A 25,932-nucleotide genomic window follows, 5' to 3' on the forward strand; every position below is an offset into this window, starting at 1 on the left:
TTGACAAAGCAAGACACATCTCTCTCCCTGCCCCTGCTCTCTCAGGCTGGGCCAGCACCTCAGGAGGCCTAGTTACTTGATTGCCAGTGTTTGATTCCTAGAAAGTTCCATCTTTGGACTGGAAGTGCTCGTAGTTCATCACCCAGCTTCCTGGGCTGGCCCTGGTGTCCCCCGGGTGGCTAATATGCTGGATTGCTCAGGTTCTCAAAAGCTTAAGAGTCTTTCAATTCCACTGGTGGTAACTTGGCAGCAGGAATGCTGGGTGCTGAAGTATCTTCCTTGGCAGGCTGAGTTTCTGGCATCAGTCTAGAGGGGCAGTTGGGAAATGCTTTATTGCCTGCTGTGGGGTAGCCCTAAACCTGCCATGCCTCTGGCTGGGGGCACAGGCTGCCCCCTTAGTCAATACACCAAACTCTCCTCTGAGTCTTTTATAAGGCTCTCATAATAATGAGCTATCTAATCTCCTCCATCACAGATGCCTTCGTTCTTTGCACACCACTAGCATGCACCCAGCCAGTCTTGTTGAATTTATTTTGTGCATAAGAGCAAATGCACCAGCTGGTTTGGCAGTGAGAGGAACAGCTGGTGCCAATTTTGGGGAGGAGTTTAGGTCACACCTGGCTCCAGGTCAAACATAGCCAGGAGCTCCCAGCAACTCCAGCCTTGGTGCTGCTGGGATTGGTAAAGCACAGCTGGCATAACCATAAGCCTGTGTGGCAGATTCTCCTGTACGAGTGAAACTTCCGTCAGTTGCAATCTTAGGAATCCCTCAATTATACCCACTCCAGTTTAGTCTCACATGAGACTCCACTCAGCAAGGACTCTCTGTGCCAGGAGCAACAGTGGAAGGGAACAATGCACTCAGCGGGTGCCATGATGGGAGGAAGGGTTTCTGTATGGGCTGTGTGGTTAGAGGGTGTGTCAGGAAGGGAAGTACCCAGCACTGCCATCCATTGGTGTAAGAACCTTGAGTTCTAGTTCCTGGATGACTTGATTTCACTTCTAAGTGTTGAGTACTGGTTCTGACTTGTTTGCTTCCTCCTCAGCTGCTACTCAGCTGCCTGCGCTGCCGGCTAACTAGCACCAGTTCTTCAGTGGCAAGCTTTACGTCCGTCTAGTAGCTAAAGCTGCCAGTTGAAGAACTGTTGAATGTAGCCACTCTCATCTTGTCACTTGGGTTGTCTGATGTCAGCTGGATGCACGCATTGGGAGAGCAGGATGGGTGAGTTTTCAACTAATTTAGATTAACCACTTAGTTGAGGGATGACCACCTTGCTGGACTATGAAGAGCCCCACTCCTTGATCTTGATCTGTAAGCTGTACTGAAAGCAGAGCCCTGGGATAGTGAGACACTCAGGAAAAGTCTCCAGTGGATACTCTGAGGCTGGGGGGAGTGTAGGTTGAACATAAAGGGGAGTAAGTATGTCTCCATGCTAGAGTGCTTGCACCCTGGTTAATGGGAAGACCTGCAAAAGTGTCCTAAACAAGTTGTCCTTGATGTACAGAGGCCATGTTTGAACCATTAAATCCCTAAAGTAGAGGGACATGGTGGAGGTCTCAACTGCACTGGGAGCTCTCACCTTGGAGAAATGGGATGTGGTGTCTAACAGCTCTCCAACCTCCATAGGCTTCCATGGGATATGAGAGCCTGATGCCTAATGTGAAAACATGCAGGAAAAGTTGCCAACCCTTCCATGCCACCTACTGCTGTTAGACCTGGGCTTGGGCCCTTCTGCTTCTTTCTGGCTGATTATCTTTGCAGCCTTCACTTCACCAGCAATTTGGACTTGTAACCTGCTTCTAGTCACAGGAGGAAGTGCGCTTTGGCTCACCCAGAAGACCTGGGCTACCCCTGGGTGACTTGGTAGAACCTCATATTCTAATTTGCTAATGGACACCTGACTAAAGCAACTTTCTGTGCTGGTTACAGCCTTGGTGCCTAATTGCTAGGGGCAGCGTGGGAGGCTTCCTTGACCTGGACTGATGAGGACAGTTTGACCTTGACTAGCTGCCAAGCAGAGGTCCATTTCACGCCAACTGTGATGGGTTTAGTCAGCAAAGGGCTGCTGAAACCACACTCCAGGCTTCTCCTGAGCAGCTCTTCCTCACCCCCTGATGACTTGTGAGTTCACGCAGCCGTGCTGTCCTGATAGGTAATGGGGGTTCCTTGGATAGGAGTTAGCTGCACTCACAGGGATGTGCTGCCAGCCCCCAGTAGGGCAGTGGTCCTTGGACCCTTGGGGAGCTGCACACTGTCTTAAGATTTCCAAAGGGGTCTGCAGCTCCATTTGAAACTTTTTGGGGGTCTGCAAATAAGGCTGAAAACCACTGCTGCAGAGCACTGTAGTACTGATGTGGAGATGGCAAGCTGCTTTCTGGGGCTGCTCTGTGCTGCAAATAGGGAGGACTGTAGTCGCTAAGGATAACAAGCCTGGCCCCAGACCTGAGCAGAGCTATATCTGGCAGAGGAAGGTAATGGTCACTAAAGAACATGCATCACTATGGTACAGGGCATGGGGGCGCATGGCAGGGAGTGGGGAGTTTTCTTCTTGCCCCAGCCTGATTACACAGTGGAGCAGGAAGTCCTCTCAGCGTGGCCAAAGTTGCTTTTGCTGTACATGTATACAACTGCCTCACCCTGCAGCAGCAAGTTCCATGGGTTACTTGGGGCAGCCATGATACTGCCCTTGTGTCATGACCACGTGCATGTCAGTTCCCTCCCCGATGGGAGCAGAGAACTGCTACCTTCTCAGCAGCTGTGATGGTGAAGCTATAGCACTCTCGTTCTTCTTTCCAAACAAGACGGCCTTATCTCCAGGCACAGGGATTCTCTACTAGCATGGCTCAGAGAGCTTCCAGTTCCCACGCCCCTCGTGTGCCCGCCTGCTTGCTGTGACTAAAGCTGAGCACTGTCATCCAACCAATGACATTCCAGGAACAGACACAGCGCACCTACCTGCTCTGTGGCCCTTGCACAGCTCACACAGGCAGGGTGCCTGATGGGGCAATATTCATTGATCCCACATTCCCCAGGCTATTTAGCTATTGTCAGAAGGACCCAACACACAAGCAGTCACCACATTCCTCCTACTCCATTGTACTGAGGGGGTCCTGTAGGAATGCAACCCCCCAACATGCTACCGTTCATGTGGGGCAGGCCCTGGCTGTCCCTCACAAGACGCTGGTTCCTGGGGGAAGAGCATGAACACTCCACCCTGTGTCCCATCAACTCTCCAGGCACTTCAAGTGGTGCTCTTGGCAAGGGCTTGGCTGGTCCCTGACCAAGCGCAAGCTGCTTTCCTCTGGAGGAGGGACCCCCTCCCTGCAGCAGAAGCAGCCTGGAGGTGCTGCTTTCCAGCAAGCATGCTAAACTGAAGGTGGCATGGGCTGGGCAGTGATCACAGAGGCTTTCCCAGGGAGTGGCCCTCACATGGAGGCTAGAAAGCACAGGTGTAGCCTCTTCTCAGCAGAGCCTGCCAGACTGGTTTCTCCTCACCTTGCAAGTGTGGGAGGGGAGGAGAAACTGGCCTGATTTAGGAACCAGCTCCCCCCTGCTCCCTGGCTGGATTTATGTTCATCCAGGCTGTAAGTTGGAACCCATGGGTTATGAAGCATATTCACCAAAGGATGCTGCTACCATGGCTGATGGTCATGGGGTTGAAAAAAGCTTCAGTGGCACAATAAGCTCTTAAAGGAGCCAGACTGAGCTGCCAGGCAGGCCAGGTGAAGGTGGAGACAGGTGGGGCTGTCAGTGCTAGGAGGCTGCGCTGTTGTAAAGTGGTCTGCCAGGCCATGGCAATAGGGTTATTCCTCCAATGTGTCTTTGGCAGTAATGCCATGTGGTGGAAGGCTGTCTTCCGCTGCCTGGGGCTACTTGTTTCAGTCTGGGACCAGCGCAGGCAGCAGCAGGTGCTTTGTAAACGGCTCAATTCCAGGCATTTCAATCTCAACTTACATTAATACAGAGCTTCCTGACTGCTGGAGTCTGTCCATGGATGGGCTTCAGGCTAAGCTCCTCCTAGTCCCAAACTCAGCTGGTTTGGGGTTGGAGCTTGTCAGGCCAGAGATGAATTTATTTGATCTTCAGTCATTGTTAGGTGACCATGGTGGGGGCCCTCTGTGCCCTTGATCCATAGTCAGTCCCTTCTATTGCAGCTGGCTGGGTCTTCTGTATTGTAAGGTCAGACATGGCCTCTGGCTTCTGCTCAGGGTTGAGCATGTGCTGGAGTGTGTTTAGGGGGCAAAACATTGTTCTGAATGAGGTAGAAGCAATTGCTCTGTATGGGGCCACCTGAGCAACTTTCTCCCTTTGGGCCACCTTCCTGCTCTGTTTCCACTTCCTCCACTTCAGCTCTTTCTGCCTTGGAAGGGGCCTCCGCAGACAGCTCTTGAAATGTCAGGTGCTGACAAATATAAGGTGCCGCGAAGCATGTCGCCCTAAAGAAGGGGACAGCTCTTCCCACTTCCCCTGGCCCCTGGTGTTGTCACCACATGGCTTAGCACAGTTAAATTTTACCATTTTTAGTGCCCCTCTCATCATGCAGGAGTCCATTGTGCTCTGCAAACCACACAACTACTTTTCCCACTGCTAAAATGCAGCTGTATCTGGGGAGGAACACAACAGCTACTACCACACTGAGGCAGCTTAGGCCAGAAAGTGATTGAATGCTCTATCCAGTTAAAGCCAGGGTGATTTTTAGGCTAGCAGAATGCAGTTGCCCAAAGTGGAGCTTGACCAGCTCGCACAGCTTGACTCTGCTCTGCAAACTGCCATGTGACCACCAACGACCTGGTCCATTAAATTGCCTGTGGAAAGCAGCACCTACCAGCCAGTTTGGGCACAGGAGATTCTGTAACTCTTCCCTCAGGCACAGAGCACTTCCTGCACCATCTGGCTGTTCCTGTAAAGTCTCCTCTCCAAGCAGAGATGCAGCCTGAGAGAGCTGATGATATTCCATGCTTGGGGAGAGTGGCACATAACCTAGGCTGGGGGTTGGGATTCCTAGGGCTGGGAGGGGTTGACATGACTCACTAGACCAGGGGTCGGTAACCTTTCCGAAGTGCTGGGCCGAGTCTTCATTGATTCACTTAATTTAAGGTTTCGTGTGCCAGTAACACCTTTTAATGTTTTTTAAAAGGTCTCTTTCTATGAGGCTATAATACATAACTAAACTATTGTATGGAAAGTAAATAAGGTTTTTAAAATGTTTAAGAAGCTTCATTTAAAATTAAATTAAAATGCAGAGCCCCCCGGACTGGTGGCCAGGATCTGGGCAGTGTGAGTGCCACTGAAAATCAGCGCAAGTGCTGCCTTTGGTACCTGTGCCATAGGTTACCTGTCCCTGCACTAGAGGTAGGAAACACCGAGGAAACTAATGCAATATTTAAGGTTCCCAAGCGATGCTATTATAGCAGGCCTCAGCCTAGGAAACATTTAATGTCATCTGAGTTGCTCTGGCACTGTGTGCCCGTGTTAACTAGTGGGGGTGCAGTATTAGTGATAATGCATTACACTTCAGTTCTTTGACATAGAGCGTGGGGCTAGATTCTAGTTGTGTGAAAGACTTTTCTCTAGGCTACAGCTCCCCTTGCTGGAGAAAAGGCGCCTCTTCCTGCTTTGCTCTTAGATGCACTACTAATCTCCGTGAAATCTCTTCTGTTTTACTGCCCGATATTCATGGGCATTTTTTAAAATCGAGCTGTCAGACGGACTGCATGGTTGGGATACGAGCTTCCCCTGTTTACTCAGACCCTGGCCATGACCCCCATTCCGCTGAGTTCCAGGACTCTGGTAGCCTGCTGTTCTTCAGCCCAACGGTTTCTCCTCTACAGAAGAGAGGACAAGTTATGTCTGGTTGATCCAGCACTTCTCTTCTCCTCCCCGCTCCTTCTCCCCATAAACTTTCCTGGTTGCTGCCCCCAAGTAAAGAGAAGGGAGGCCGTGGTTGTGATTGCAGACATGACAAGCAGAGCTCCTGCTCCATTTCATGCTGGTTTTTATTTCTCCTGAGTGGGAGGACAGGGGTATGGGAAATGATTACGCCTGCGGGGGTGTTACTGAGCCCCCAGGCAGTCTCGCATTAGGCTTGCTTCATCCAGGTTGTATCAGAGGACCTGCAACAGAGGAAAGGACCCTGAGGAAAGGCCTGCCTGTGACTGAGTGCTCTGGCCCAGGCAGGGCTGATGCTAACGAGGCAGCAGTAACCTCGTGGGGCATGAACTTAGTGGGTCAGTTGAATTACTCACTGGGCCTCTGCTTTTGAGATTTGTCTGCCAGAGTACATGACTTCGGCTACCAGGGAGACCATGGGGTCAAAGTTCAGGCTGGCAGCTGCAATCACATAATCATCCCTGAAAGAGAAAAGCCTCAGCAAATAAGTTACGCTCCTCTCCAGCCCCCTGAGTGCCAGAGCACTGCAGCCTCCGAGAGCTCAAGGGACTGAGCCATTCCAGAGCCAGCTTTATTCTGATGGGCTCTGAGCTGGTCTCCCCACGGGCGGTGACAGTGGAGGCTGTCCATGGTGAAGTGCCCACGGGGGATCAAGTGCTGAATGGGTTAAGAGTCGGGTAGAGTGAAAACAGATGCTATCCTGCTTCCTACTTCTCCCTTCCTCTCTCCAGGGCTGATATGCCTCAGTCTCTGAATCCTGGCTCCCTACAGTTTTAATATTGAACCTCAAAAGGAAGCTTTTCTATAAACCAGGGAGGCTGTTGAAAGATCTGGCAATCTTCTCTGGTGGCCTGTTCCTCCCTTCTGTGCATGCCCCTGCCCCAGCGCGCAGAAGCTGGATGGACGGCAACCCTGTTGTGCACACCCTTGGAAGGGTGGTGTGGAGCGTGCCCCCTGCGCTACTGCCAAGGACCATCCCAAGAGCTGCATACAGGCTGTTCCCCTGAGCACCGTGGACATTGGTGCTGCATCCTGCACAGGAAGAGTAAGTTCTTGGCAGATACACTGGCTGGGTCTGGCTCTGACTTGCCAAGAGTTCCAAGCTAATTGGGCTACAGATTCACTCACTTGATGTAAAAGACCAAGAACTTCAGCTGCTCCAGATTTCCCTTCACAACAGTCTCAGTGTATCCTTTCCCATAGCCTGCAAACACAGAAGATGCAGTGGGGTCTGGGCAGATGCCACCATGCCCCTTAAGCTCAATGACCAAATAACTGCAGGTGGGTGGGGGGAAGACAGCTCAGTAGACCAGTGGAAGGATCCTGAGGCGGGACCTGGGCTCCATGCTCCATGCAGTTAGGGCTCTGGCTGTGGCCAAGGGGAGAGAGGGTGACCCTTGTCCCCAGGGCCCTGGGGATATGACCTCTGACCCTAATGTCCTGGTCTATGACTTGACACTGGGTTTTCTGCTTTCAGCTGTAGCTTCCCCAAATTAAAGAAGGGGCTTGGGGGACTTCTCACCCTCACTCTCTCTGATTGACTTTGAGAATGGTTCAAACATCTGTCTGGGTGCTTATAAGGTCCCCATCCCTGCAGTATCTGAGCACCTAGCTTTGCACAGGTATGGGGTGGGGAAGGGTGGTTGTCCCAGCTTTTCTGCTCCCCTCCTACCTGCATAGCGGATGCTTTTTCCAAGCAGGGAGGTCCAGAAGAAAGGAACAGTGTGCAAGGCCTTCTGCTTCCTCAGCATGTTTAAAGCAGCAATGTGACCTGAAATGACCCAGAAAACCCCAGGGGTGGAGAATGTATTTTTCCAGAAGATACTTACATGGGAGACTTTTAAAACTTCAGGTTCATCAGCTTTCTCATCCTGAAGCCTGTCTCCTGCCCTGGGTCAAGGTGGGAAGTGGGATTTGCTTCCAATTACTGACTCGGGCTGGCAGCAGCAGCTACCCACCTCTGTGTGTGACCCCTCCCCCTCCCTCCCTTTGGGCATAGCTGGCCCCATTGCAGGCCATGTGGGCTGGTCAGTGGAGCTGGTTTGGTGCATGGGTAGTGGCTCTGCATGTCCTGGCGCCCACTTGCCCAAGGCACAGGCCTCGCCGCCTTCAGTGACCATTTCTCAAGCCTGTTTTTCCAGCTGTATTGGGAAGGGAGGCAGACACAGATAGTGCTAATGCTGCTGCAGTCCCTCACCATGAGCCTGTGCTATCTGCCAGTGACGGATGGTGGCAGTTGTTTCACCGAACAGGGTGACTGGAAATGAAGTCACATCTCCAGCAGCAAAGACTCTTGGGACGTTGGTTTGCATGAACTAAGAGGGGAGAAGGGGGGTGATTAGTGACCTAGCATGCACGGCACCTTAAACGCGATCTGTGCATGCCTCGCAGGAACTTACGCACCAAATCCACCAGGATGGCGCCTCCACGGTCCATAGCAATTGAAGTGTCCTTCAGGAAACCTGAGTTGGAGGTGACACCTTTGGGGAAAGATGGAGAAACGCAAGAGGTGTGGCAGGAGAGTGAAGAAAGCTCATGCAGGCCAGTGCAGGAGGGAGCACAGCTGTTTAAGTATCATTCAATCCAGCATGGGCTGGAGTTGGGCAAAGCACAGTAAGAACAAACAGCAGCGTATGGAGGTGAGGGTGACAATGAGAGCTGCATGAGGGGTACAGGCCGAGGGCTGGTTGAGCTTGAAGAGGGGTAATCAAATGCCAGCTCTAAGCAGGACCAGGTATTTTGGTACCAGGCGCAATGGGTGTAAGAACGGATCCCTGGGGGGACTCCTGGAGCAGCACTACAGGAAGGGAGAATGTGAGGCAATCAAGTCACAAGCATGTCCTTGGGGACTGGAGTTGGTTGGGGACAGGGTAATTATTCTCCTGGGAGTTAGTCTTGGAACGTGAGCCAGCCTGGCTCTTTTGGATACGCAGAGGTCCTGGAAGGTGAGGGGCAGCACAGATACAGACGGGGTCTACATGAAGCAAAGGTGTACGGGTTAGTCTCTTACCTATTCCCACCACCACCACATCTGCAGGTAGCTTCTCTCCACTGGCCAAAACAGCCTCTGTAACCTAGGAAAGAGGCAACACCATTCACTGAGATGCTGCCTCAGAACCTCCTCCCCCCAGAAGCACCCCCAGCCTGGCCTCGCTATGGTACTTTGCTTCCCCAGCCCCTGGACCACCCAATCCATGTTTCTGGGCCCAGGAGACTCTGATCCTAGGGGCAGTGGAGAGCAAGCTAGTGCCTGTGTATGTGATACAAGTGTAGAGTTTAGAGTCCTGGGAGACTGGAGATTACATGGCCTGTGGAAGGAACATGGGATGGGAGTAGAACGGTATAGGTCCAGATTGGAAGCAGATTTTGGGAGCAGTCCAGCTATTAAGGACTTTGTAACCTTTCTGTTCTCTCCTCGCAGCTCAGAGATTTCAGCCTTCATGTAGAATTTCACTCTTTTATTCTGCAGCATCTGAAACAAGGAAGAGGAATTACTCCAGCCCAAAATGGCTCTTCTCATCAATGTTCTATCCCTGATTAATTCAACAGTTACACATTCCTCCCCTTCCAGAAACCCAGGCAGCTAGCTGGGCCACTGGCCAGCTCTGCCCACTAGGGTTCTCCAAGTATCACCCCACCTCCCCAAGCGGGTCCTGTGGATCAGAGAGCTAGCATCTCCTACAGCTGATGGAGGAACAGCCACGCCGCCTTCTGGGCCCCCAGTCTGTGCTCAGCACATAAGGCGGGACTGTTAGCTTGGGGGAGACGTGAGCATGTGTGGCATGCAAATCAGCCAGAACTGAGAGGGGATGAGACAAGACCAGTGTGGCTAGGGAGGGATGGCTGGGGATAGCCTGTGTGTGTGCACATGAGGCACAGCTGTCCAAGCTGGTGCGCTGAGTGCAAGGTGGGTAGGGAGGGGTAAGTGTTGTGTCTCGGGCACAGAGTGGGCGGAAGGTTTGCGCTCACTGTGTGACTGCGTGTGCAGCACTCAAGGTCAGTGTAGGGCTTCCACACCACTTGGATCTGTGTCCATTCTCTGTCCGCTATTAACTGTACCGGGGTAGGCAACCTATGGCACACGTGCCTTTAGCGGCACTCACACTGCCCGGGTCCTGGCCACATGTCACATTTTAATTTAATTTTAAATGAAGCTTCTTAAACATTTTAAAAACCTTATTTACTTTATATACAACAATAGTTTAGTTCTATATTATAGACTCATAGAAAGAGACTTTCTAACAACGTTAAAATGTGTTACTGGCATGTGGAACCTTACATCAGAATGAATAAACGAAGACTCGGGACACCACTATACCTTCATGGCAATACCTCCGACCTGAGGCCCCAGCACTGCCTGGAAGGGGAACTCCTCTCTTTCCACCACGCAGATGGCACTAGCCTTGTCTGAAAGGAAGGCAGCAACCTCCATCCCTGCATACAATGGACATGTCTGCAGTGAAATTGGCACAAGTACCACCCCCCCCGGCCCCAACCTTCTCCCTGGAAATAGGGATGAAGCTGGAAACCTTTTACCCATGGGGGTGGGAAGTGTGTCAGAGATACTGCTCCTGCTGCCTGCGTTGATACAAGTATCAGTCTAGTATCCTGAATCTTTCTGGGATTCACCAGGGATCGAAGTATCACGAAGGGCAAAGACTTCTCCATCCCCCTATGCACCCCACTAGCTGCACTTCAGGCCTGTTTGCCTCCCCAGGGCACAGCAAACCTTCCCCACTCTCCCAGATGGTGCTGAACAAGGCAGCCTGACTCCTGAAGGATGAAGTGACACCTCCATAAAATAAATCCCCTTCCTCCAGGTCCAAGTGCTGTTTGCAGTTTTTAGTGCTTCCAGAGGAACAGCTTGGGGTGGGGCACCCCCCACAGAGTAATGCACAGCCCAGAACAGCACGGAGCGGCCACCCACCAGTGAGCATCGCAGCCACTCTTGGCAAAGGGCCTCTGGTTAATCAGCACACACAGTGAAAATAGATTTCAAGGCTGGGCTTACAATTAGTGATCTGACCCCACCCCTATTCTGACTCTCTGCGTGCAGTCAGGCAGCTGCTACGCCAGTCTCGTACCAATGAAGGAAGCGCCTAGAATCACCACCCTCTTGCCAGTTGCTAGGTGAAGAATCCTGTTAGCATCCTCGGGGGTTTGCAGGGAACACACGTTCTCCAGGTCTGAGCCGGGGCACTGGAGCTGCCTGGGGCTGTGGGAGAGGAGACGTCAGTTACAGTTGCGGTGCTTATTAAAAGGCAGCTGTGCCTGCCCCTCCCCCTGCGAGCATGGTGATGCACCCCACCCAGTGGCTCCGGGCGCTGACCTCACTGAAGAGGTCAAAGACCTGCTGCACTCTTCCCTCTAAGGCTCCCTGTGCTGAGCAAACACGTGGCTGCCTTGCTTTCTCACCTGCTGCCTGTTGCAATGAGGAGCTGGTCGTACCGCTGGAAGGCCCCATCCTGGAAGTGGGCTTTCTGCCCCTGCGTGTCCACAGACACCACCTGCAGCAAGGAAGGGCACCGGGCAGTGTTTGGCTCACTGCTCCGTTCCACAGCCTGGCTAAGTACACGTAGTGCATAGCCACACAGGCACTGTCTGCTCTTTGCACCCAAGTACAAGGTGGGAGAACGCTACGGTTCCCAGTTTGGAGCCCAGCCATCCCAAGCGTCCAGTGTGCCATATGCCCCCTTCTAAAGTCACCTCCCTCCCACGCGCCTGCTGCCTGTCTGCCACTAGCTTACCCACATGTACAGCAGTGCCCCGCAGGTAAACCTGACGTCGGTGTGTGACTCCCAACATGCACTGTGTGTGCCCAGGCAGTCCAGAGGAGAAGGACAGTATTCTGCAGCAATGGTCCCCTGCTCCCAGGTCAGCGTTAGAGACAAGCACTAATGGTTTGATAAAGGTGAGCGGCTGCCGCTCCTTCACCTCTTTGTCAGTCCAAACGTCGATGCCATGAGCCTCAAAGAAGTCCTGCTGCCTCAGGTAAATGCTTTCTAGCGTCTTATCCATCGCCTGGAAGTAAAGCAAAGCAACAGGAATGAGGAGCAGCTCCACAAAGCCAATCACCCTGTTCAAGAGGTTAACAGCACCTGCGCTGCAATCTGGACTCCTGCAGTTTCCTTATGGGAAATGTTCACAGTGGGGAATGTGTTTTCCCTCCCCCCAAGCCAACCGTGTCTATAGCAGGAGGGGGCTGCAGGGAATGGGGTACAATCACTGGCTCAGAACTGCTGTCCAAGCCTGTTCCACGAGGAGGCACTGTAGGGAGTGGGTCAGGGACATTTGCTGAACAATGTAACCGTCCTATAACCAGGCTCTGCTCACAGCCCTGGCTAACTGGGCTCTGCTGAGGCAGCTGGTGCTCTGACTAATTCCTCTCCTTCCCCCTGCCCTCCCCAGCCCAGCCCCTCAATCACAGTTCTAAGAGAAGCTCTGGCCATGCACAAACCTTGCTTAGTTGGGTCCTGTCATACGGGACATGCTTTTCTTTGGTTACCATGATGATCCTGCCTGTAAAGCCTTCCTGCCGAAGTGTTTCTGCACAGACCAGTGCAGCTGCACCTGTGAGAGAAACGTGAGTCTCACCCATTCTGGCACGACTCACCAGCCACGCAGGAGGAACAAGCCCCTGGCGAAGAGACCAGCAAGACCCAGCATGTGCCCAAAGGGCTGACATACAAACTACACAACCAAAGCACTGGTGCTTGTGTTCAGACCTTGTCTACTGAGTCACTGACCTCCACCCAGGAGCAGCATTGTGTTCTCATTGCTCCTGCATCGCTCACTCATGGTCTTCAGCTTTCGGTCACTTTCAAGGTCCTGGCAGAAAGAAAAGAAGAAATTATTCAAACAATAGTAACTGGTCCCTAGACCACCTTTGCTGTGGTTACTCACTGAGCAGGTGAGGTCAGTACCTTTTTTTTTGCAGTAATAAGTACCTTCCCGTCTTCCACTCGCACCTGCAAAGACCGAAGAAGAGTGGGATTTCAGTGCATAGCTGAGGCTGCTGGGAATTTACGGAGGAGTCTTTGTTTTGGACTGTGTGTGTCCTGCAGGAGCTGGCTGCTACCAACGCCTGTGTTACTCTGGGGTCAAGTGGCACTAAGGAGGAGGGTGGGCACTGGAGGGGGGCTGGTCTTCAGTGACGGCACAATGAGGATGTGGAACTAATAAGGCAACCTGATGCCAAAGCAGCAACCCAGGGCCTTTGGCCGAAGGAGTCTCTCAAAGGCAAAAAGCTAGAGCAGCCCTGAGGGCGAAAGACAGAGTGCTGCACGGTCCTGTTTCACTCTTGTGAAGAGAGCGAGTGCCCCTCTGCGGAGGGTGGGTTTGGGCAGGTCACGTTTGGACTCTTCTATCCAGCTGATGACCCAAGCCCACAGAACACCGCGCTCCACCTGACAAGCTCAGAGTGACCTTTAGGCACCTTTCAGTGCCAAAGCAGCTCAGACAGACACTGCTAGCACTTACATGCTTTGTCTTCGGAGCCCTGTGAGAATCCTTCTTCCCTTCAAAAGCGCTACTAGGCAATGTGAGGGGCAAGGGGCCTAACAAGGCTTCTGAAAAGGCATTTAGGTCCTAGAGCCAAATGGTCCCGAAAACCAGTTCTTTGGTAACCACTGTGGAGAGCGGTGGCCAGGGAAGAGAATTCTAACACTTCCACAGAATCACTGGTGAGGCCAGGAGCAGGCTGGGTGTAGAGTGGCAGGTACTGTCATGGATGAGGCAAAAAGGGGAGCAAATACAGAGCAGCCAGACCAAGCTGGGATGTAGAATGGAAAGGACCAAGGATAATGTCACCTTGAAGCAGGGAAGACAGTCCAGAGTTGGGTACTCCTCAATGTCTCCAGTTCTGATATTGAAGCAGGCACCATGCCAGGGACAGCGCAGTCTGTTACCCGCCAAGACTCCTGCAAGTCACACACCAAGGGAAGTGTTGTCTAGTGTGTAGAACAGAACTTCTTGTCAGGACTCCTGGAGTCTATTCCCAGCTTGGACTGTGATGTGATGTACCATGGGTAAATTGTTCACTTCCACAAACTAGGTTCAGGATTCTAGTTCACCGCATTGGGTGTTGCGAAGCAGCGCTGTGTACCTCTTCACTATCCTTGAGAAGTACTGTATGGGGTGAGATCATTTGGGGAATCCTGTGTACAACTTATGAATTCTGGTTGATATTATGGACTCTACATGTATCTAGACTAAACTGCAAACTCCATTTGGATTGCAAGGCTGGTCTAGTTCCTCTGCTGTCTTTTTACCTCCATCTTGGGCTGAAATTTCCAGAGGTGTTGACACAGGACTAACAATGGTGGGTTGTTAAACCGTTAGGTCTTCTATTCAAGTGGAGGCCTCCTAGGTCAGTGAGCTGACTACTCCCCAGAAGCACCAGTTTGCCTGGTGGGCTGGTAACAAGGCAACTGATCACTGGTGGTGGGGAATTCAAGCTGATTGGAGGTCAGCTGACAAAGGGGACTGAAGTTCTAAAGAGAAGGGCCTCTCACAGGGCATTTCAGGGTGTAAAACGGAGAGAGGAAAGACCCTGGACTCCTTAGGAGGCTGCCCAGTTCCCACAGAATGCTTGAGAGTGGTGAGGAAACTGAGGCAGGAAATGGCATGCTGTTTAGCCCAGTAACGAGCAATTGTTTTCCAAAATCCCTGTGCAAAGGTGTCTCTTTGCGTCCATTGGCCCGTCTCTGAAAGGGTAAGCTGTGAACCAGAGTGCCCACAAGGTGGGAGCTTTGAAAAGAGTGGGAGAGGGGTCGGCAATGGTCCTGGGAGGGCCTAGAGTTGCCAGACATGAGGTCCCACGTCTGTGAAGGGTCCCACACGGACCCAGTCTGTGCCCAGGAAGTGAGCCCGAGAAGCCAAACAGAGTCAGTGCTGCAGCCTACTCAGAAGAAGGGAGGCGTTAAAGCAGCGTTTCTCAAATGTGGCCACCAGGGGCTTTCATGTGGCCATGGCCTCCTGGGTGGTGATGAGCGGGGCAAAGCAGTGGCCTCTCCTCCAGGGCTGCCAGCAGGGGGTGAGCCCTGTCCCCCTCTGGCGCCACAAACGCTGGAGGAGCAGGCAGGCGGTGGGGTTTGGGCTTCAGATTTGGGCTGGCGGGCGACAGGTTTCAGCCGTGTGGCGGCAGGCTCCATCCCCTGGCCACAGGCTTTGAGCCCTCAGCCTGGCCCCAGACTCACCCTCCCACCCCCAACCTGTCCCTCCTCTGACCCTGGGCTCTGGCCGTGCAGCAGTGGGCTCTGACCCCCAGCTGCAGGGTTTCAGACTCCAGCCATGGGGCCACGCAATCCAGCCCCCAAGCATGTGGCAGTGACTGCCGGCCCCAAGCTCGCCGGCCCCAAGCTCGCCTCCCCCCCCCCCCCCCGCCAGCATCACCCCTGGCCCCACTGCATCCTCTGGCCCCAATCCCTGGCTGTGCAGCTGAAGGGCTCCCCTCATTGCCCCTGACCCCCAGCTGCCTCCCTACCCACCTCCCCATCCAGGGTTTAATTTGTCCCCCAGCTTGCCAGGGCTGAGTAAGTCTGTTGTGAAAAGTGATATTTGTATGTTTGTAATATCACTTTTCACTGCCTCCCTGCTAGCTAGCAAGTCTGCTGCTGTGAAAAGTAATATTAACAAAATACTAATATCACTTTTCACAGAAACAGACTTACTATCTAGCAAGTCTTAAAAAAATAAGCAGCCACAAAAAGCAAACAAAACAACAACAGAAAGGGACAAGAACATGCAAAACACGTTATTTGTTTCTGTTCTGTTTAGGTCCAGTAAAGAACAGAGAAAATGGTACATTATTTTTATACTGAGTCTGCAAAAAAATCCTACATAAATAAATTACATTGATTTGGACATGTATATGTGCATATGTATTTTTAAGAACATAAGAATGGCCGTACCGGGTCAGACCAAAGGTCCATCTAGCCCAGTACCTGTCTACCGACAGTGGCCAATGCCAGCTGCCCCAGAGGGAGGGAACCTAACAGGCAATGATCAAGTGATCTCTCTCCTGCCATCCCTCTCCATCCTCTGACGAACAGAGGCTAGGGACACCATTCCTTACCCATCCTGGCTAATAGCCATTTATGGACTTAGCCACCATGAATTTATCCAGTCCCCTTTTAAACATTGTTATAGTTCTAGCCTTCACAACCTCCTCAGGTAAGGAGTTCCACAAAGTTAATTGAGTGTTTTAGGAAAAATTGTCAGAGCGGCCACCAGCCGTGGCTGCACTCTGAGGCCACCAACAAATGTCTTGTGAGGACCCCTGCTTTCAAGCACCCTGGTATGTGTGGGGAGGGAGCCAAACACAACAGTCTGGTGAGTGTCCAGCAGGGGGCGCTTGGCCAGAGCAGTGACTTGAGACAAGGCAGCCCCCTGAAAAGCAGTTGAATCCTGGTCCACGTTCCACCGGGGGGCTGGGCTGTCCCTGACTTGGGGGTGCCAGTGTGGGCTTCCCTTGCCCTTTCGCTCAGAGGTGCAGTGAGAGAGAAGCTCAGCCTGCTAGGCAGAAGCATTAGACAAGCGGCAGCGCCTGGAGAGAAGCTGCCCATCCTCTTTCTGCACAGTGTCACCTTTGACACCGTTGCCTCTTCCTTGCGTTTGCCCGTGGCCTGAGCTTTGCCTGGCAGCTGGGGATACGCGCCGGGTTTTACCTTTGCTGAGAGAGGCTCCTGCGTGTGTGCACTTGCTCCCCACAGCACTGAACTCCGTCTTATTCCTCACCAGCAACACCTTGTGGCCTGCAACCTCCACCTCCCGCAGCCTGCAGGAGACAAGCACAAGCCAACATGGCGAGCCTGGACCGTGAGGCCACCACGGGGCAGCGGGATCAGAATCAGGCCACCCGGGGGCAGCTGGAGGAGAAGGCTGCCATACCGGACGCCTTGCTTGTGCCACGAGAGCCTCCAATAACCGCGGCAGTGGGGCTGGTGTTTCTTTGCCTCCGGGCCCCCTACAGCCTCTCTCAGTGGCCTTTTGTGGGGCTGGCTTCTTCCTAACCTGCCTCCCCGTCCTGGGTGACAGGAGCACCAGACAAACTGCCTCTTAGGAATAAATGAAGCCTTGTTGCTGAGGAGCAGAGCAGAAACAGAAGCCCCCAGCACACCCACCTCTTGGGGCCACTTTGCTGAGGCAGGACCCACCCTCCCCCTGCGCTAATGCAGGGTGCCAGCAGGGGATGCGGGTGGGGCTGGGGCGTTACCGGGTGTCACACAGAGGTTGGGCTGAGTTCAGGTGGAGGGGGCCTGGGTCAGGACTGTCAGCAAGCGCTGGTGATGGGAACCGGCCTTTCACAATCCCCCAGCCTGCCACAATCTGACACTCACTCGCCATCCTGGATGTCTGACTCCTGGCAGACCTGCTCTGTGACGCTGTCTTCAGTGTCCATGCTTGTGGGCGCCCGTCTCAGCAGCTGGCTGGCTGAAGACAGAGCAGAGAGGAGTCAGGGATGGGAATGGGGTGCTCCAGCAGAGCATTCTGGGAAGGCTGCTGCTCGGTCATTTTGCTCTCAGAGTTGCTGACGTGACATCTGTGTTATGACCTCATCACCATGTAATGATGCAGCTCAGCATGAAGACACAGGCCCCAGAGTGACTTTGGGAATCGTTCTCTAGGCCGCCTGGCAGATTGCAGACCTGTCTCAGCCTGATGGTGCACCCTGGGAGTGTGACACCACAACTGCGGCCCCGGGCCCTTTGGGCTGGCAGCCAGGCCCTGTTCCCCTCCCACCCTCTGTTACACCTTCCCCCACCAATGCACCAGAACCCCACAGGTCTCCTAAAGCCAGTGCTCAGCAAATCTCCCTGGCCCTGCAGGATTAACCTTTTGTGGGCCCCCATGAGGGCAATGGAGCCTGGCACAGGGCGGCCCCGCTCCGCCCAGCCCCGTGCAAGGGCACTATTTACAAACCAGCATTTGCCAGACAAAGCGTGTCCTGCCTGGCCCTGTGCTGCGAGCCTGCCCCTTCCTGTCGGGGGTGGGCCCATGCCACGCCACACAGCCCCCCCACCCAACACCCCCCAACTCCCTATGGCCAGAGCTCCCCTGAACTCGCTATGCCCAGTGCCCTCACCCAACCCTCCCACAAATGCACAGCACCCTGCAGCACACCACCCCTGCCCAGCGCCCCCCTGCCCACAGCCCCACCACAACTACCCAGCACCCCACACAGACTCCCCACTCCCCAGTGCCCCAACACACACAGATCTTCCCTGCCCCTCACAGCCCAGCACCCCCCACACTTCCCACAGACCCACTCCCCCATGCCCTGCCTCCCGGCTGCACTCACCAGCCCTGCTGGGAGGTGACTCTGTCTGCCGGGCTGAGACGGCAGCGCAGCCAGGGCTGTTCCTGGGGCAGGGAATCGCTCCGGCCCCTCAGGTGTGGTGAGATCAGCCAGGCAGGGCCTGCCCAGGCTGGGCTCCCTCAGGACCTACTTGCCTGGAGGGGCCCAGCCAAGCCACGCCCCCCACCCCCCCACGACTGGTGAGACTGGCCAGGCTTCTGCACCAGTCCCAGGCGGCTCAGCTCCGGGGAGACAGGTGGTGGGAAGCAGAGACTGCCCGGCGCCGGAGCTGCACTGGGGTCCGGCCAGGAGGCAGAAAGGAGCAAGTGATGGTCAGGGAGGAGCCAGCGGCCTGGTGGGGTCTCAGCACAGTGCAAGGGGAGCAGGCCAGGGCCCTGTCTGAGCGTGGGCCCAGCTCCATGGCGCCACTGGTGCCATTGTAAACCCAGCACTGGGAAGAGAGGGGCCAGGCCTGCAGGCACAGCCGTTCCGAGCAGCAGTGCCTTGGCTCGACAGCCTGGAGCAGGCAGAGCCCCAGTTCTGGGCCCAGCGCAGGCAGACTCCCAAGTCGGGGGCCCAGAAAGCGTCATTGCAGTTGGCAGAGACTGTTGGCATGAGAGCCTAGGTGAGACGGGCCAGTGCCTCAGCCCTGGCGGGCGGGGCGGGGCGAGGCTGAGGCCTCGCTCACAGCCTGAGGTGATGGTACAGACAGAGGGTGGGTACCTGGGAACTGTGAGAAAGTCAGGCCTCCGTGGGCACGGCAGGGTGGAGCCCGTCCAGCCACTGGGTGATGGGAATGAGGGCCTGGCAGCAACAGGGCAGGGGACTCATCGCCTCCCCCAGCCCACCAGACACAGCATCATCCACGTTCAGCCAGCAGGAAGCATCTGGTGCTGCCCTTTGCTGCAAACAAGCACTCCAGGTAAGAAATTCTGCAGCAGCTGCTGCTCTGTCTGTGCCTTGCTTCTGGGCCACACAGCCTGACTCGCTCAGTTCTGGTCACTCGCACTTGACAAGGTCTAGGACCCTCAGAAATGCTTCTCTGGCTGGGGCCCAGATACACCCTTCCGAAGTCTAGAGGCCCCCAGCATCCCTGGTGTCCATGATGCCTTCTCACCTGCCCATGCCCACACCTTTGACTGGTGGGGCCATTCCCTACAATTCGCACCAGCCATGGGGAGGGCACAGAGCAAACCAAGCTACTGCAGCCTGTCTGGGCTTTGCTGATTCACTGAATGTGGTGGGGCCAGCTAATTGCATATGGAGCCAGGCTCTGCAAGCCATTGCAGTGGGAATGCTCCCTGTGTTACCACTGCAGGCTGAAAGCCCTCATGTTAGCTGTCGGATGGCAATGGGCCAGCAAATCCAGAATTAGCCAGTCTGCTCCTGCACATCCTTCTGTCTTAAGCAAGTGGTACAGACTGATGCTGAGCACTGGAATTTCTCTACTTACTCCGTTGCTTGCAGGGGGGTACGATGAGGGCTCCATGTAGTTTGCGTCACAGCCCACTGAATTCTGTGGCACATGGAAACTAAAATTTGTCACAAGGCCCCCTCAGGCCTTTAGCAAACTGGAAATTCTGTGGTGGTGGGACGTTCGTAGAAAAATATCCAGAAAATTAATTTTAATTGCATGATCTACTGTATAACAGCATTAATTGTCTTATGAAATGCATCTTTGTTTTTCTACATATTTTAGACTTCTGATGCATTTCCAGTTTGCTGCAAAAATCAGGATGCCTTCCTGCAGAACTTAGAGTGGTATGCCATATCCTCGCCTTCTGGCTGCTGTAAGGAGGAAAGGGAGCAACCAGATCTGGAGTGCATGGATGGTAGGGAGCAGGTGGACTACAGAGCATTCAAGGAAGATTCCAAAAGTCTGGGAGAAGCAGGTGAATATGGACTTAGAACTTTAGCTTCCCAGTTGTCCACAGTGATCAAACAAGGAGGTAGTGGTGACTGCTTGAAAAGCTGGGGCGGGGGGAAAGATTAGGAACTCTGGTTTAGCCAAATTGAGATTGAGATGAGGGCTAGACATCTGCAAGGAGCAGTCAGCGAGACAGGCGGAGATTTTAGTTTGAATAGAAGGAGACAGCTTGGGAGTAGAGAGGTAGCTGTCAGCATAGATGTGGTAGCTGAATCTGTTTGCAGATGGGCTTAAGGTGTAGAGGGAGATAAAGTAGAGAAGGGGTCCAAGGATGCAGCCTTGTTGTGAAGGTCCCACAGAAAGTCAGCAGGTAGATGAGGAGGATCCTCTGAAGGACGCACTGAAAGAGTGACCAAGAGAGGGCAGAGTCAGGGAAGCCAAAGAAGGACAAGGTTTCAAAAAGAGCTGGTAGGTGAAGGAGGATGAGGATGAAGTACTGGTTCTGAGTTTTGGCTTGGAAGAGGACATTAGACATGGCCACCTCCTTCATAAACAAGATACAATTCTATCGGTGACTGTGGAGGAGAGGAAGCAGGGAGCACAAAAGGGCAGGTGATTACAGCACAATCACCACAACACCAAGACTGCTGCAGTAGTTGGTCTAAGTGGAAGTGTCGCACCTGTGTCACGTATTAGTTGTTTAGTGCAAACAGTGACCTTGACTGTGCACAATATAACCAAACAGGGCTTATAGCCTGAAAGCTCTATAGGAGTAGAACTGGGAGAATAACTGATTGTTCAGTTTTGTAGTTGACCTGAAACATTGATACAAACTGACATTTGGGTTGGTCCAAAACAAGCATTTGTCATTGAAACAAAAAAAGTTGAAAATTTAATTCTGGTTCGATGACTCATTTTGTTTCATTTCATATTTGTTTTTTTGGTTTTTTTTACTTTTTGAAATACAATTGAAGCAAAATTCAAAACAAAAAGTAATTTTGAATAGAAAAAAAAGTTTTTAATTCTGAAAATGTAGAATCAAGATGTTTGGACAGGGGGGCAAACAATTTGGCACAACTTGCAGAAATTTGTAAAATGTTTCAGTCAACCCAAATATTAATTTTTCAGTTTAAAAAAAGTTTTGGTAATTATTTTTTGCCCAGCAGTACTTAGGAGCCTTGGCTGTTTAGTTTTGCTGCTGTCTTGGTAATCAGTAAACTAGAGACAGAGAGCAGATAGCAGAGGCCTGTGGGATTAAATCAATGTTTTTCCTCTGGGGAATAGTCCCTGGAGCAGGCAGCGAAGCTGCTTCGAAGTGAAGTCTGTGGTTGGTGCATCAAGGGAGATGAAACATAAAGAGAAGCAGATTGATTCACCGCAAAAAGAGGTGCAACTAACTGGTACAGGAACAACAATTTAACTCCTACAACATCTGCCTCAAAAGCCTGGCAATGGAACACCCACCCAACACGGATGTCATTTCCATTTACCTACAGAAAGGCATTATAAATACTCACATGAGCCCAGAAGTGCTTTTTCTCACCAGAACCGAGAAATTGCAGCCTCCTGTATTGCACCTGGTGTGTGGAACTGAGGCATTCACTTCTCAAGAGAGACAAGTCTGTCCCTGTCTCCTGCAGCTAACGCACATCTGGGTTGCGGCTCTCAACAAGTTACACAATATCCCTGTCAGTCACAAGTCACAGGAGGTCTGTATCCTGGCAACCAAGCATTATGCTCCTCCCCCTTTGGGAAGGCTGGAGTGTGTCATTGCTGTAATAGGTCATGAGGGGGAAGGTTGTGGGGGAATGGCTGAGCGAGCGTTCAAGTCCAATTTCTATAATTATTCTGCTGCTGTGGCTAATTAAATTAATTTACTTGAGGATGAAAAGAGCTAACTGAAGTACAAAGGCTTATTGGCTAGCTGGGGAGGTGGATGATATAAAATGGTGGTGAAGAACTGGAATGGGTTACCTAGGGAGGTAGTGGAATCTCCTTCCTTAGAGGTTTTTAAGGTCAGGCTTGACAAAGCCCTGGCTGGGATGATTTAGTTGGGTTTGGTCCTGCTTTGAGCAGGGGGTTGGACTAGATGACCTCCTGAGGTCCCTTCCAACCCTGAGATTCTATGATTCTATGATTCTATGAAATCTTGATATTTCATCATATACAAAATAGTTCAGAAAACAAGACTGTACAAATGCAATTTCTCTCCATCTCCTGGGGTCATGTTAGCCTCTTTCTGAGCCTTTGCAAAGGCCCAGCACAGTACATTGTATTACCCAGGACTTTGCCTGGCAAGCTGTCGGTATCTGAGGTATTTGTATGGCACCTATAATTTGCCTGCAGTCTGATTTTCCAGAAGTGCTGAGCCTCTGCAAGCTCTCCTTGTATGTAACGAGAGTCTCAGGCAGGGCCGGTGCAAGGATGTTTCGCGCCCTAGGCGAAACTTCCACCTTGCGCCACCTCCTCCCCGAGCACACAGTCACTGCTTCACTTCTCCCGCCTACCAGACTTGCGGCGCCAATCAACTTAGGCGCCGTAAGCCTGGGAGGCGGGAGAAATGAAGCAGCCATGGCGTGCTCAGAGAGGAGGCGGGGCAGGGGCGAGCTGGGGCGGGGAGTTCCCCTGCGTGCTGCCCCCCGCTTACTTGCTGCAGGTGGCCCTCCCCTCACTCCCCTGGCCCAGATCCCTCCGCCTAAATGCCAGCAGCAACTGGGGCGGCCGAAGATCTAGCTGCTGCGGTCACTGCCGAAGAAAATGGCGCCCCCCCAAATCCCAGCACCCTAGGCGACCGCCTAAGTCGCCTAAATGGTTGCACCGGCCCTGGTCTCAGATGTCCAGCACCTCTGACAATCTGACCAGCAAGCACTAGCTACAAAGTGCTGCCTCTGCCTGGATGAGACCCCTGGCTCCGGGTGACTGGTGTTCAATGAAGAGCTGAGGGAGAGTTTGGGCACCAATATGCTACATACTCCACCATGCCAGCTGCAGGCTAGGCTGTGTGCTACTTTGACTTTGGTGTAGCAGTTACCCGCTGGGGAGAGGGAATAGAAAACTGTTTGCCTCTCTTTCTGAGATAACGTGTCCCAAAGCCTTTAACTTGCAAAAGCCAAAGCTTCCAGCAGAATGGTTCTGATACCCACAACCCAGATACTGGGCCCTACAGAGACTACTTTCCACCTATGCCCCATCACATGCCCCACCCACCAGTGTAGGGCCATGAGCAGGAAAAAGGGAGGTATGTCTGTTACACTGCGGACTCCATCTGATCCTCTGCTGGCATCTGGAGGCTCTGGGCAGATGAGCATAGAATCATAGGACTGGAAGGGACCTCAAGAGGTCATCTAGTTCAGTCCCCTGCACTCATGGCGGGACCAAATATGGTCTAGACCATCCCTGACAGGTGTTTATCTAACCTGCTCTTAAAAATTCCCAATGATGGAGATTCCACAACCTTCCTAGGCAATTTATTCCACTGCGTAGCTACTCTGACAGTTGGGAAGTATTTCCTAATCTCCAACCTAAACTGCCCTTGCTGAAATTTAAGCCCATTGCTTCTTGTCCTGTCCTCAGAGGTTAAGAACAATTTTTCTCCCTCCTCCTTGTAACAACCTTTTATGTACTTGAAAACGGTTTTCATGTCCCCCTTCAGTCTTCTCTTCTCCAGACTAAACAAACCCCATTTTTTCAATCTTCCCTCATAGGTCATGTTCTCTAGACCTTTCATAATTTTTTTTGCTCTTCTCTGGACTTTCTCCAATGTATCCACATCTTTCCTGAAATGTGGTGCCCAGAACAGGACACAATACTCTAATTGAGGCCTAATCAGAGTGTAGTAGAGCCGAAGAATTGCTTCTCATGTCTTGCTTACAATACTCCTGCTAATACATCCCAGAATTATGTTTGCTTTTTTTGCAACAGTGTTATCCTGTTGACTCATATTTAGCTTGTGATCCACTATGACCCCCAGATCCCTTTCTGCAGTGCTCCTTCCCAGGCAGTCATTTCACGTTTTGTGTGTGTGCAACTGATTATTCCTTCCTAAGTGGAGCACTTTGCATTTGTCCTTATTTAATTTCATCCTATTTACTTCAGACCATTTCTCCAGTTTGTCCAGATAATTTTGAATTTTAATCCTATCCTCCAAAGCACTTGCAACCCCTCCCAGCTTGGTATCATCCGCAAGCTTTATAAGTGTACGCTGTATGCCATTATCTAAATCATTGCTGAAGATACTGAACAGAACCAGACCCAGAACCGATCCCTGAGGGACCCCACTTGTTATGCCCTTCCAGTAGACCTTCAGTCTGCTCTACTTTACACCAGGGACCAAACTAGCACCCACTTTAAAGTCATCTTTGGGCCTTCCCTATTTCTATCCTAAATGTAGCTCAGCTTGGCTGGACCAGAGGATCTGGCCCCATATTTTCCATTTGTGAACAATCACTAATTTTACCATGGAGAGAGCAAGTGCACAGTCATGTGCAAAACTTTAAGTACACATTTCTTTTGGTCTCAAGAGTTCCAAGTCCAATTCCACATCTGCTCTAACTAATGATGTAGGTGCTAGGTTATTTCTCACAGTGCCAACAAAAACAGTTTTTGGGCTCTGCCCTTTGGCTATGATCCCAGGTGTGAAGCAATTTTACTGCAGGATGTGTCCGTTTAAGTATCAATGATTATTCTGCATCAGTGACTTCCCACAAGGAAAAAGGCATGGGCCTTCCAGACCCAAAGCTATTATCAACCTCAGTCAAATTAGTCCCTTGATACAGTTTGCGTGTAGATAGACCCTGTGGCATTCCAGTGAGGGAGACCTGTCAGATCTGCTTGTTACCTCTCTTGGATGCTGGAGATGGAAGAGGAGTACTGGTTATGGTTAGGAAAGAAAAAGGGTCCTTAACTAGGACAAGGAAGGATGGGAATTCTCCATATGGAAGCAACTTATGATTATTCCAACTCCAAGCATATGGATAGGGCATGCATAAATCAGGAGGTGTGGGGAAAAGTGCAGCCAGAACCTGAGGAGAAGGTTCTGAAGGAGATGGAAAAGGGTCTGCAACTTGGCGCACTCCAGGCAGACGTGCGCCAGGGTCTTCAGTCCATAGCTGGAACAGCACAAAGTTTCCCTCTCTAGTCACATCTTTCCAGATGTCTCTTGCCGGAAAAGGTGACTTACCCCCAATTCTCACTTCAGCATGTAACAGAGTTTAGCCAAACCTGGACGAATGCTACTAGTGCCTTGTATTTCTATGACTATACTAAAAGAAGGCAGTAATAGATAGAGGAAGCTGCCATCCATGGAATGTTTCCCCTGTCCACAAGCACATGAGAACAGAGATGTGACTCAGAATACGTGTGTGTGTGTGTGTGTGTGTGTGTGTGTGTGTGTGTGTGTGTGTGTGTGTGTTAGAGCTGTCATACGGGCCAATGGAGCAGGCTGACAGATGAAATGAAAATACTTAATTGTAACTGTACATAGCTAAAGAGCCCTTCAACATCAAATACTATTGCTAGTTTCTCTTTCTTCCTAGCTCCTAAAGCTCTTCAGGAATCGTGTCTAGGCGTTTGTAGACCACAAACATCATAAGCTTGTCTTAAAACTTGTGAGTTTTTCTAAAATACTAAATGTTGGTTTTGTAGGTCCTGTTTTCAGTGTATTTTCCCATGACCACGAGGGCTAGACACACACTGTATGTATGGGAAAGTGTAAGTTCTCATTGACTCATTTGGCTGCAGGCACTGGAGCTATAGGAAAAATACCAAGGATTAGGAGTCTCATAATAAAGCGCTGAGTAGGCAACACTGCAAATGTTAATAAAACGTGCATGTGTTAGCGCCCTTTCCCCGCCCTTGTGTCTACGATGGGAGCCTCTC

General features: G+C 52.0%; 1 protein-coding gene across 4 annotated transcripts; it reads right to left on the minus strand.

Annotated features, from left to right (window-relative positions):
- Positions 1–5,945: 5,945 nt before the first annotated feature.
- On the minus strand, positions 5,946–21,730 carry LOC123352999 (apoptosis-inducing factor 3-like). Of its 4 annotated transcripts, XM_044993650.1 has the most exons (20): positions 21,573–21,724; positions 19,642–20,455; positions 17,230–17,323; positions 16,558–16,667; positions 13,700–13,809; positions 12,814–12,858; positions 12,637–12,718; positions 12,348–12,460; positions 11,825–11,911; positions 11,306–11,397; positions 10,975–11,105; positions 10,209–10,324; positions 9,291–9,362; positions 8,901–8,964; positions 8,294–8,370; positions 8,088–8,205; positions 7,563–7,661; positions 7,019–7,094; positions 6,247–6,351; positions 5,946–6,114 (listed from the first exon to the last, which is right to left on the minus strand). In XM_044993650.1, the coding sequence occupies exons 3-20, from the start codon at positions 17,289–17,291 to the stop codon at positions 6,081–6,083; spliced, it is 1,593 nt and encodes a 530-aa protein (XP_044849585.1). In that variant the 5' UTR covers positions 17,292–17,323; positions 19,642–20,455; positions 21,573–21,724; the 3' UTR covers positions 5,946–6,080. The 4 variants fall into 4 exon arrangements, with proteins under 4 accessions (XP_044849585.1, XP_044849584.1, XP_044849587.1 ...); XM_044993649.1 differs by lacking the exon at positions 19,642–20,455 and having other exon boundaries at positions 21,573–21,730; XM_044993652.1 differs by lacking the exon at positions 19,642–20,455 and having other exon boundaries at positions 17,230–17,319; positions 21,573–21,725.
- Between the last annotated feature and the right edge of the window lie 4,202 nt (positions 21,731–25,932).

Source organism: Mauremys mutica, chromosome 19 (assembly GCF_020497125.1).
Source record: "Mauremys mutica isolate MM-2020 ecotype Southern chromosome 19, ASM2049712v1, whole genome shotgun sequence".
Classification (NCBI taxonomy): domain Eukaryota; kingdom Metazoa; phylum Chordata; order Testudines; family Geoemydidae; genus Mauremys; species Mauremys mutica.